Source organism: Eurypyga helias, unplaced genomic scaffold (genome assembly GCF_000690775.1).
Source record: "Eurypyga helias isolate BGI_N326 unplaced genomic scaffold, ASM69077v1 scaffold11541, whole genome shotgun sequence".
Lineage (NCBI taxonomy): Eukaryota > Metazoa > Chordata > Aves > Eurypygiformes > Eurypygidae > Eurypyga > Eurypyga helias.
In genome coordinates this window covers 14750-27620 of record NW_010232766.1, presented here as the reverse complement: position 1 = coordinate 27620, position 12871 = coordinate 14750, and the positions used below count along the sequence as shown (strand labels likewise).

Sequence of the window (12871 nt, the reverse complement as noted above, 5' to 3'; positions counted from 1 at the left end):
CCCGCTGAAATCCTTCCACCTGCCGAGGCTGCGAACAGAAGTGCTGCAGAGTGGAAAACGTGCTCCTGGATTTTAATGAACAGGAATTAAGGAGTATAATTTAGTGCTGCCAAAATTAATTGCTATGCTCTAATTGCACAGTAGCGTAAAACAGGAAACAGGTACCTGGCTGAACGTGGAACTTGAGTTATTTCTTAATCCAATTACAAAACCTCCAAATCCTGATTCCTGAGCACTGCAATGTCAACCGAGACGGCAGAGAACTGGGAGCAAGTGCGCACAGACAAACTCAGAGTTGACCCTGTGTTCTAACAGAGCTCCACTCCCAAGCTCTAGGAGACCTTGCCTATTTGCAATGAGATCCAAGGGCCTGATGTTTAAACCCATTTCTCCTTTGTTATATTCCCATTAAAAAACCCAACACTGTGTGTCAGCTCTGTAAAACGGGAACCACTGTGAATGAAGTCCATGCAGGCTTCGGGACACAGGAAATGAAGAGGTGTCCCAGGCCTTCAGCCCTCACATCCTGCTCTGCTTTCTGCTTTACTCGGAGCTGGAGAGAAGTATCTTGGATTGCAGCAGCCTGCAGTGCCTAGGCATGGAATGCTCCTTTTCTCTCTACAGATTCAAGCACCTACACACAGAAGTTCGACTGGAGCCAGAAGAATCCAGTCATTCTGAAATAAAAGCCACAGCCAAATCAACACCAACCCTCTCCTACTAGTGTGCCAGCCGGAGGTGACTCAACGGCAGGGCCAAGTTGGCAGCCATAGGTCCCAGATTCCTGGTGACAGTGTACCACACCCGGCATTTCTGCAGATGCACCTTCCTGCGTGGTGGGTACGTGGCACCACTGACAGTGTCTGTGCTCCTAAGGCGGGGAGCTGAGAGGTAAGAAATGTCTAACTGCAAACCACAAAGCTCCTGTCAGCACAACGTCACTGGCAGAGAACGGGCATTCCTTGTCCTACCCATTCGGCTCAACAAACCCCCTGTTGTGCTTTAACCCCCGACTTCCTGCCCTCGGTAATGCAGGAGGAAGCTCAAGAAGGGCGTACTCTAGAGATCGTCTCATACCATTCAGAGTACCACGGAATCAGACAAACATACCTACTACCCTCCTCCAGCAGTGCAATAGCAATCCGGATCCGATTCCTTAGGAAGATCAGCATCAGTATGATTATGACCTCAACAACACAAAGTATTACCACTGTAAACAAACAAACAAACACAAATTAGACTTATCAAGAATCGAACCAATCTGCTGCCTCACATTGCCACAGCAGGACCAGTCTCCTTCAGGTCCCACCAAGGAGTTTTGTGGAGGGAGAGGAAGCCAGAAGGGAGAGTAGCCCTAAGCCTTGGCTCATCTGGAGGTCTGCAAAGGGACATGGGAATTGGCCTCAGGTCCCACCGCTGAGCTATGGCCTGGGATCCAGACCCAGACAGTCACAGATGATGCTATTCTCAGCCACTGAACTGCAGGTGGCTAGTGGCCATGTGCAGGGGAGGAGCTGTAGCAAGGCAGCGACAGACTCTCCCGAGTATCAATTAACAGATGCCAAGTTCAAAGGGCACTTACTAAACGCCAGCCACGTTTGCCTCAGCTGCAGGTACACCCTGAAGTCTGTCTGGAATCCAATATCATAAACAGTGAGGTCAGATCCAGGTATTCCTTTAAGATGATCATACTCCCAGTAACAATGCCAGATGCCTTTTAAAACACAACCGGTATAAAATCAGTGGTTCTGCAGAGCGCAAAGACAAGGTTTACAAATTCCACAAGCCACGTGTTTTGTCCTCAGTGTGTCAGGTAAGGAGAGCCCAAAGTGCGTTACTGCGAGGCCTGTGCTGTAGCGCCACGTACACGGAGAAGAAACACCTCCGCAAGTACCGACCAAGCATACTGTGGGCAGGTAAGTCAGGTTTACTCTATGTGGTGCTACATACCAGCACAGCTGGATGCCTCCCACATTCTTCTGCCATTTCTGGCCTTCTCACTTAACTGTGTCTAAAACTGGGCAGTAATTCTCCCAAGTGTACCATTTAATTGACATAACTACTGATTTTCCTTGCCACGACTTAAGCAAAAAGGAAAAATAGCCTCAGAGGTGAGACGGTTACACCTACCATAACCTATAATTCCAATCACACCAAAGATGAAAATCCAGAAGAGAACCCCAGCCGTGAACCTCAGTAACACAAGGAAGAGCAGACTCACAATCATCGCAATGAACAACCCGCTAGAAAGACAAGAAACAGAGACACAGGGAAAAAAGGTGTGAGACTCCACTTGCTGCAGGCCTGATGGTCCAACCGGGGCTCACTCCGTCTCACACAAGAGAAGGATTTGCAAAAATGTATTTCGAAACCTCCCTTACAAAATCCACCCTCCTGGCCATGACCCGCTCTTGGAAAGAAACGCTGGCATGGGATGACCTCACTGGGCAGAGCCAGCAGTGCCTGCACACTTGGCTTGGCGGGACGAGTCCAATGCCTGGTTGGCCAGTTCCACCCGTGGGACAACTCACCGCTCGTGTTCAGGCCACGGTCTGGCCTAGAGCACAGAAAGTTCACCTGGGGGAGCAGCTGGGGGTGGGGGGGTTTTATGTCCCACGTTACAAATCCCCCCTGCACAGAAATTGGGTCAGTGAAGCAACATTCTCAGAGCTCTCCTGGAAAAGCAGAAATACCTTTAGGGGTAACCCCTGACTCTCCCTACCCAACTGAGAGGAAACGATCGGGGCACTGTGATACATAAGCAGAAACTGTTAAGAGCTACCCAGGGGGCCTCTCGGAGAGGCACCTGCTGACTGTCCTCTCCATCACGTCTGCGTAAGGAAATGCTTGTTTGCATTTTACTCCCAGAAAGCAAGTCCAAAAGGAAAAAATGGCGGCCAGAGGCCTTTCTACTGAGCAAGGCCTTGGGAAGCAGCGTGACTAAAGCAGCGCAAAGAACAATCCCACCCACCAACCAGCCCAGATGCTCCGCAGAACATTCCGTTTCTCAGAATTGTCAGCAGGTGTTGGAGGAGAATTTTGTGTTAGCACAGACTCAAAACAGGCGAACGCCTCTTCTTGCCTGTGCTCAGTGTTCTCTTCGGAACATTCCTGACTTATTTAGCCGTTACCGAAGACAAGAAATGAGTCGGCCTGACCAAAACCAATCAAACCCAAGTATTTTGGACAAACTGAGCCAGATGGGCAGAGGGACAACAAAAAGACCATCAATTCTTTTAGTTAAACCTTTGTAAACTGGTTACACTAAGTAAGTCGTAAGTCCTAGACTTTCCTAGCAGGGAGCATTTTCCCCGTTCTGACTGACCTGTTTGAAACTGAGACTATTCCTCAAGGAGAGTTGCCGTTCTGGAGCCTACGACTCCACTCCTGGAAGCAGGAAGTTACCTTTACAGACACAGGAGTCCCAGTAACATCAACACTGAGTAACAACTGGGGTAAACAGACTGGTTCCCTTAAACCGGGGCTTGAACACTGCCGTTGGTTTGGGGACGCGGGGAAGACTGGAGCAATTTCAGATTTGATTTTTAATCCAGCCTCCTTTCACCATCAGCCCTTCACTGTCCCCACCCAAACTCGGGCAGTTAAATATACTCTTCCAGAAATCATGTGGTATGTGCTATCAGTGAAAAGTGTGAAGAAAACTCTCCTACTACTTGAAAAACAGCAACAATTCCTTATACAAACATCGTATTTAAAATGTGAAACTGGCTTCAATATTTAGAATTTCTGTCAAAGGGAATGGCCGTTCTCTCCAGACTCCCTGCTCAGTGCCATCTGCTTGGAATGTGGCTGCACCACGAGCCTCTTCTCAGTGCAAGATCTCGAGAGAATGGAGCTTGAACACCCGCAAGTTTCCTGCCCAAGTGCTGCGAGCAGGGTGTCAGGCCGTGGGAAAGCTGTCCTCCCGCCGGAATGAACACCTTCAGGAGCTGCCAACTTACGTTTCTGAACTGACTCATTCTACATACTCAGGTTTTCATCTGAAGTTCATGTATTTATTGCTGTGGATTTGCATTTAGGCTTGATTAATGTGTGCTTAATACGTGTGCTCTATATGCTGTCACCTGGCAGAGACTCCTGCTCCTGCTTAAAGTGATCAACTCCCTGGCGCACCAAACCCCATGTTAATGGGCGAAGAACGCACACATACGTACGCACGGACCTCAGCAAAGTAGCTGCTGCTTCCGTGTCAGTGCTGGGGTTTTACCCATCGGGCATGACTGGGTATTAACTGCACAATCAAGTTAATTCCATTTAATACATTTTTTTCTTGACGTTCCTTTACCTACTGGACTGGATTTACATTGGATTTACGGACTATAATGGATTTACCTTATATTGCCAGTATGAATGCAGAATCATTGGGTTTCTATCTATATCGGTGACACTTGGCAGCTGCAGTTGGTTTGAGAGTCTCTTACTTAAGATTTTTCAGTTTCGGAACTACCACGCAGATGTGTCCTGCACCAGCACCTCCTGCTTTGCTGCCCAGTAGGATATCAGAAAGCCACTCCAGATGCAGGGACGCTCGGTGTACAAATGCTGTGCTATCTCCATCTCGTGTACACAACCCCAAGAACAGTGTGGCCATGTGAGGAAAGGAAGTTACAGTTGCTCCTTGAGTTTAAAAGCACCATTGGTAACACACACGAGAGCTGTGTTCTAATCCCCTCCAAAGTGAGTTTGAAAAAAGTAAAAACAAAAATCTTACATTAAAATCCAGTACCAAGAAATGGCATAGTCTTCAAAAATCTTCATTCCGACTGATCTTGCATCCAGGACATTATTGATGCCACTGAGAAATAAGAAATCAAGGAAAGGTTGTTTTGGGTAGAAAAGCAGAATTTGTTTAAAGAGCAAATAGACTCAGTGAAAGAATCTGAAACCTCTGCTAGTGACACGTGCATCGCTACACTCCAGGTCCAGGTCTGCAACCAACACCAGTCCCAGTTACACCAAAGGAAAAACCTGTGTCAAAATGTCCAGAAGGCTCCTGAAAGATTTATCAGGAATGGCCGCCAGGCACAACTGCTTATTACGTCACGGCAGAGGCATGTGCTCTGCCTCGTGCCAGGCCCCAGCGCTGGCACTCCAGAATTGCTAATGGCAGAGGGGCAGAAGGAGCTGAGTGAATAAAAGGGTGACTTTGTGGAACTGTTCTGCCCTGCTGGCCCATACCGATGCTTTTCTAAGAGGAAATGACGCAGCTGCAGATGCCAGAAGAAGGAACGCAATGAAGTGCGGGTGCTCCCAGTGCTGGCAGGTGCTGGAGTGCGGTGCCTTGGGTTGAGGGAGAAGAAAAGATCCCCCGTGCTCAGACAGGCTGCAGGCCGACAGCCGCTGAAACCATGAGGCTGCCGCAGCAGGTTTCCCTCATCCTGTCGATGCCCAGGATGGAGAGGCTTGCTGTCCCTCCGCAAAGGAGGTGTTGCCATGTGTCAGAGCCCAGAACATCGCTTCTTCACCTTCAGACCTGTACCAAGCCCAGGAGCACCCTGACAAGGCGAGATGCCCAACCACTAGGCCAGGCCATGTTAATGGAAGGGCCATCATAGGAGGGAAGAGCCGAGGCCATTACTGGCTGGCCTGAGTCCTGCAGCACGAGGATTTCATTTTGAACCTCTTTTAGCTTGCTTTATTTCTACTTTTTGCAGGGAAAATCAACAAGACTGATTTAAAAACTGACAGTCACTCTGAGACAATCAGACTAAAACTTTGGGCTCCGTGCTCGTCTCTGCACACCACAGTGCTGGTTTTCCTTCCTGGAACTCTGCACATTTACGAGCAAGTCTTGCCTGGGTACCCTCAGCCCCTTGCTGTGACAGATTCTGACTGTTTTTTCAATTCCTGAATTATTTCACAATCTCAGAATCCAACAAACAAGCACTTAAGACGAGCCAAACTTACTTTGCAGCTTCCCTGAGATCAGTTACATTTCTTGTTTTCCCTCTTCCATCTTTGAACGTCGTCTGATTTGCCACGGTTAGCACACCGTTCTTCGTGGAGAAGTCGGGGAAGCATCTCTTAAGAACTACTCAAAACACCAAAACAAAGCATGTGTGTTACACCTCATGCCAAGCGCCACGTTCACCGCTTGTGTTTTGTAACGTATTTAAATCATTTCAGAGTCACAGTCAATTGATTTCCGAGTGATCAGCTAACGATACGCTGACTTTGACAAACCCTGGAAGAGTTGTTACGTTCCAGGTTATGATTTGTATGCTCGGGAACTTTTTCTCCAAGCTCAGGCATGGTGATGCCACAGCTTTCCACCGGAGATTCTAGTGCTATGGAGTAACAACTGCAGTATCTGCAGCAGTTTAAGAATTTGTAATACATGTGGAACTCACTCTCTGCCAGTATCTAGGCAGCTCACCAGAACTGCAGCTTCTCACGTACGTCATTTCACGGTAGCAATCAAACCAGCCCCAGGGACAGACTCAATGTGACCGCTCACGAACGATATGAGCACCCAAACCGACACGCAACAGCACGTGACGGTTCCTCATGTGCCAGATGAACTGCAGTACCAGCACTACCACCAGATATTCTTGGAGAAAAAGCAGTGGAAAAGAGGCGAGAAACTACTGGTTAGACAGAGGGAGGTGGAGAGCATAGAAGAGAGAAAAGGAGAGACGTTTCCATACTCATCTATGTTGCCCTGCCCTGGTTTTCATTCCAAAGGGGAGAGCAGGTCAGTCCCACACAGCTCAACTCCTAAGTTATCTAGTAATTCTATGCTTCCCCTTCAGGCTCCAGTAAAAACTGCTGCCAGGGCTCAATATTCAGGGTAGAGTATCTTCCCCAACCACTATTCTGAGAAAGTGATTAAGTAGCACATCTCTTTTCCTCCCCAGTAATCTCTGCCCCTTGTTGCAGTCTAAAAGAAGACAATAGCTTCTCACAAACTATTTTGTCTTTTGGGTTAGTCCATCAGTTTTCATACACATTGTTAATATTTTCAAAACTGAACCCATATTCTGTCTTTTTGATAACCTGTTCCTGATTTCCATGGCGCCTGTTTTAAAGCATGGAAACCAGCAATTTCTCATTTGCAGGAGTTTCTGGGTCCATGGCAGTCACTCCTGGTACTGCAATCCTGCAGCTAGATGAGCTCAGGGACCTGTAGTGATCTGCCCAGCAACACCTGCTGACCATGGTGACAAACGCGGTTTTTGGCCCCTCACCTCTCCAGACGCCCTGCGCAGCCAGCCCTGTCGCTGGAAAGCTGCAGGCAGCTGGGCTCAGGTATCAGCCAAGCTCCAACGGCATTTTCTGGGTGCCAGAGGGGCTGCTTGCTCACGCGTTCTGGAAGGTGCAGACTGAGCTGTCAAGCTCGTGTTATTAGTGACGACTCAAAAGCTGGAGAGAGCTCAGCTAGACTCAGTGACACACTGAACATTCACAGGTGGCACTTGCAAAAAACAGTAAAGCTTTGTGCATTCAACCTGGTTAAAATGGAATGGGTGTCCCTGTCCGGTAACAGAGAGCTCCTTGCGACCTCGCCAGGGAACACGTCTCAGACTGGAGTTGTGCTTTACTGTGAATGCTAACAGCCTGCTGAGAGGTGTGTAAAAAGTAGAACCACTCACACGGCCTGCTCGGAACGATCATCGAAGGACAATCTTCATCGCGTAGCACTTGAGCAACGGACTAAAAAGGGGAAAAATAGGCATGCTGAATACATAGCAGAATAAGTACGTGGTTTTCGCTTCTCACCCCGTCTGAGAACATGCCCCAAACTGGGCTTCGTAGCCTCCTCCCCAGACTCGACCGGTGGAGCTGCAGGGAACATTCATGATGTAAGTCAGAATCCAAAACTGTCACTCTGATTTGCAGACAGACTGTTCTTCCTTTTCTAGTCCCAAAAAAGAAAAGACCTGTTCCCTCTGGGGCAGCAGGTAAGCCAACAGTGATCCAGCAATTGCCCCTTGCCTCCCCTGTGCCTTTTCTCTTAGGGAAGAGTAAGAATTTAACACAATTACTAGAGCTGACTAGTAAGGTGTTTAAAGACGGGCAAAACAACACAGTAAGTCTGAGAACAGAGTCAGCTACGGGAGAGACTGCTTCTCCTACTACCCTACTGGAGTGGCTAGAGATGACTTGGGAACCTTAAGAACTGGTCTGAGGTAAAGGATGCTGCTTGCCACAGTATTGCAACTCCACAGGGAGCCGCAGCCAAGCTTTAAGCCAACTGAAGAGTGGGGGATTTGGTGTGGGGTCAAACCATAGCCACGGGACAACTTCTCACATGGTGAAATCAGAGTAATTCAAAGCTTTGAGGTGGCTCAAGTAAAATCATGCCCATTTCATGATGCCTGAAGGAACCTGTGTGCCATCCCCTACTGCCACACACACCTTGCGAGGGTTGTTAAAGCCAGGTTTGCAGAACTGCCTGAAGTAATTCCACTGGTCCGGTCTATATCTGTAGGAAGCCTGAACATCGATGTAGGTTGCAAATCTGTCTGGGCACTTTGAGACACAGAGCTGGAAGAAAGGAAAAAAGGAGGGTCAAGACACAGCACAGTGGGAAGGGCAGGGCAAGGCAGTGCGACTACAGAGCAAGGAAAAGGCCCCCTGAGTGCGCTGGCTTAGAGCACTGCCTTCAGCAACATTTGCTGCAGTGCTCAGAAAGGGACACGTGCTTTCCTTGTGAGTCCCTCGATGAATACTTCGAAAGTTCTTTGATGGAATACACTTCCAAAGTACCTCCTCACATCAAGCCATGTATGATCGCGGTGCGACAGTAGCTATTCCCACAGGACACACCTCATTGCCTTCTGTTGCATTTAATAAGGAGAAGATTTTGGGAAAAGATCTTGTACTAATCCTTAGAGCAAGGCAGACCCTGCAAGAGGGTCGTTCTCGAGGGGCACCACAGTCCTACGGACTATCCACAGGCCAAGAAATGAGGGAAGAAGAAGACCCTGCCTACAGCTCACTGGGGGGATTACCAAAAAACCTGCCTTCAGCATTCTCACAAACCCCAGAGGACTAACCACCTGCAGTAGCAAACAGCGCTCAAAACCATTCTCAGTTCTGGAGATGCTTAAGCTTGAAAACAACCAAAGCTATGCTGCTCCCCCTGACTCTCCTTCAGCAAGTGTTTCGCCTTACTTCATTCACAGACGCTGCCAACTAGACCAGCACTGGTCAAATCCCACACGATGAGCTCAGGATCTCGGAACAGGCTCAACTGTTCCCGTAACAGAGCCTAAAGCTGCAGGGCAACGGTGTTGGTGTCTGCACGGGCACATTTCCTGCAGCAAATCTGCTGCCGACAGGGTTCACATTCTGACAGTAACTGGTCAGGGTTAAGATGGGAATCTCCCTTGCTGGAGATTGCCGTCTCTTCAGCTGTGTCAAACAGCCCCTACAGTCATGCTAACTGACAGGCCAGAAACACCTACCAAGGACAGGGATCAGAGGAAGGGCAGCTGGAATGGGAAACATCATAAAAGGATGGTCAAATACACAGACAACGAACATTTGTAATCAGTAAATCGGTTACCATCTAGCAACCCTCACCCAAATTACTCCTGGACTTCACTGAGTATTGCCAAGGTGGCAGAGATACACCCTGTCACCTGCAGTCTAATCTCATCCTACAACCCCTTTGGTGGCAAAGCTGGGGCAGAGCAGCCCCCGCACCCAATTCCTCTGACCTACGGCATGCCAAAAGCTGTTGTGGCGCGGGATGAACTGATGTCACTGGTTGTGCAACTGTTCAACAGACCAGGTCAGTAGAACGGCTTCGTGTGAAAAAGAGGCAGGGGACAAATGGCACCCACAGGCTCAGTCACAGGCTTTATCTCCCGCCTCACGAGAAGCTGCAGCCCATCTGAGGAGCACAGATTGTGGCAAAAGGCAAAAACAAGTTTTCAAGATCTTCACTTTTGAAAGGGCCACGGGCTGCAACCACAGCGATGCTCCTGTCACCGCAGACATGCACGTTTTTCTGAACATGTCTGGTGTGGAAAACCCTAGGCATCAACCAACATTATTTTCTGCATGCACTGATTCCTACTGGATGGTTGCCTGTGATCGACTCCCAGGTAACAAATTTCTGTAGTCAGCTACACAGACGACTTTTTTTTTTTGGTCAACTCTTACCCAAAACACACACTGTTGTGCCTTTTTATTTATTTTTTCTGGCTGTCACTGGCGACAGAGGCCGTGTGCTACTCAGCACCTGTGGAGCATAGCCTATCTTGAAGGACATGAACAGCATTTTTAAACCCAAACGTATCCCTAGTTCTTACGCATGGCAACTGGGGGCAGGGAGCAGTCTGTCGCCGTGTTTCACTCACCTGGGTCGTAGGGCACTGCAGGTTTATTAACACCACGGGGCTGGCACACTTCAGAATATTGAAGTAAAACAAAATAGTCTTGTTCCTGTGGAAGTGAATATGAGCTCATTAATGTCAGAGACGTGGGTGCTTTTACATCTTCCCATCCAGGAGTTTCCAGCGTACACTGACACTTAAATTCTATCACTGCGATGGGTCATACTGCAAACACAAGACAAAAACCAGCCCCCAAGCAGACCCTAAACATTCTGTGCCAAGACACCTGGGAAACGATACGGATTTCTTCTAAAGATTGCTAGTTTTGACAAGCTTTTCCCCCAGCGAGGTTTAAGCTGCAACAACCCCAGGACTGTTCCAGGTATCTGCAGTCCTGCCGCTAAGAGGTGGGGTCTGTGAAATACCGCTGCAAAACCACTGCGGTCCCTCTGCCCGCACGGGACACGCCGCGTAGGTGCTGCTCGCACCAGCTCTCCCAGCAAACGCCCCCCTGGAGAAGCTGCCCGTTTCCTGTCCATCAGCAGGTGGCACCAAAACCAATGAAAAGCTGTTCACGTTGGCAAACGAAAGCCTCTGGCCGGGAGACAGAACGGTAATGCTAATGATGCCGACAGGTAAGGGGCAGCCTAAGGGGTTTGCACCCAGGACCCACACACTCATCAGTTTCTGGGACCTCGAGGAAGCTGCCACCTCAGTCTGGATTTACTGCAAACTGCGTACCCCAGGATCTCCAGATTTAAACACCCACGTGAAGACACCAAAGTACGGCGACAGTCTGCCAGCACAGAGCCCCAGTGAGGATGGTGTGGCCGGCACACAAGACGAGTCTTTGGCCAGCCACGCCAGCATCCCCGTATGGAACATGGTGCCCATGGCCCTCCTGGCCCTATCCCTGATGTGCCAGGTTAGCCTCGTTCACAGACGTGCAAGAGAACTGTGAGCAGTGTCTGGGCCAGCACTGACCCCCCCCGGCAATGAAGCACAGAGGGAGCTCTGCCCTGGGAGCAGGATGACCACTGAAGGCCCTTGGCATACCAAGGCTGCGGCCCTTCTGCCTGCGGACTTGACATAAGTCCTGCTCTGCATCCCTCCGCTGTACCCCCAGGCCAGGGCATACCCTCTGATCGTCCACGTGGCTCCCACCCACTGCTGCATCCGGCTGTGCCTCCAAGGCCGTTACGCAGCATCACTGCCCATCTGAGCTCCCTCAAACTGGGATCAGCCCAACCGTGTGGCACTTCACCAGGTGACGCTGTTTTCACTGCGGCACCTTCCCCTGGGCACGGCTAACAAACCATGCACCCTGGCAGAAACAGTTCCCGCCCGTTAGCTGTTACTTCTTCAAAGCAACAGAACAAAAGTTTGGACTGAAACGCCCTCGTTCTTCAATAGTTCGACGTTTATAATCCGGGAGCTGCTCAAAGTCATTAACAAAATTGTTTCCCTGTGCCTCAGCCCCCCTGACCCTGGCAGCAGCAAGGAAAGGTTAAACGGCCACGTAACTCACGACCACAGCCACCACGAAGCGGGTCTGTATCCTTCCTGGTGACCCTGTGTTGTACTCCATGACGACACTGTGCTCCGGAGAAGGCACACAAGCCTAGGGCTTACATGGAATTAACGGATGGATTACAGGGAGACACAAGGAGGCCCAGGAGAGGCTCGCGTGACAGCACACGGCAGAACAGACTCGACTGCGCTGGATTCCCTGGCATTCAGAGGGGTTTCCGCATGAGCTAAGTGCAGGCTTGGCTCTCGGCTCCTCACTTCCACTCCTCAGGGGGATTGCTGGGAATGCATGTTCCAAGCACAAGATTCTAAATAGACACTGATTCCTTCCCAAGGACAAAGGCTTAGACTAAGCTCTGGGGACTTTGGCAGCCCACAGCCCCGGGTTCGCCCTTCGCACTGCCTCCGTCCTGGACATCTGAAAAACCGGACATGGGGTCAGCAAAGGCCTGACAGGCTCATCCCACACCTCCTCTCTTTTCGGGACACCAGCGGGACTTGTTGAGGGGCCTCCTGGCCTAAAGCCATAAACACCCCTGCTTTCCCGGTAAGTTGGATTGTGTGTCTTGGCTTCTGTTTTTAGAAGAAACTCCTCAAGGCAGCAAACAAGTGCCGAAGCACAGTTGCAGCCGCTGTTCAATTCTGCAGCGACCGTACGCATGCAGGAAGGTTTGCGAATACAAACTGGAAATGACACTGTAAGGAGTAACTCCATGGAGACTTAAGTTACATAGAGAGAGGGAACGGAAGTGGATGGGGAGCAGTGGAGAGAAGCACCTGACTAGATGCACACAACACGTGGATGCTGTGCCAGACACCCAAACCCAGGGGCCCACTGCTTCCTACAGACCAAAGCAGGGGCAAGGAGGGAGGGGAGCACACACCCCACCAAACTGTTCCTCTTCAGGAAGCTGGACGCTCCAGCAACTGCTGCGCAGAATCTGCGTTGGGGTGGAACAGGTCGTCTTGCCTATCCAGACCTTCGTAAAGCCTTTGATACCCAAATCCCGAGAGGAAATATGGTCCTAGGTCTA

The 12871-nt window shown here is 49.9% G+C and overlaps 1 protein-coding gene across 1 annotated transcript in view; it reads right to left on the bottom strand.

The window, feature by feature from the left end:
* The window catches only part of LOC104516979 (choline transporter-like protein 5), a 37141-nt gene that overhangs the window by 11897 nt on the left and 12373 nt on the right, over window positions 1-12871 (bottom strand). The window contains exons 5-12 of the mRNA XM_010161504.1: window positions 10332-10416; window positions 8380-8508; window positions 7614-7674; window positions 5929-6052; window positions 4733-4816; window positions 2131-2243; window positions 1583-1714; window positions 1111-1210 (exon numbers count right to left, since the gene is read on the bottom strand). Coding sequence (XP_010159806.1) covers window positions 1111-1210; window positions 1583-1714; window positions 2131-2243; window positions 4733-4816; window positions 5929-6052; window positions 7614-7674; window positions 8380-8508; window positions 10332-10416 — 828 coding nt within the window. The remainder of the gene's footprint in view (window positions 1-1110; window positions 1211-1582; window positions 1715-2130; window positions 2244-4732; window positions 4817-5928; window positions 6053-7613; window positions 7675-8379; window positions 8509-10331; window positions 10417-12871) is intronic.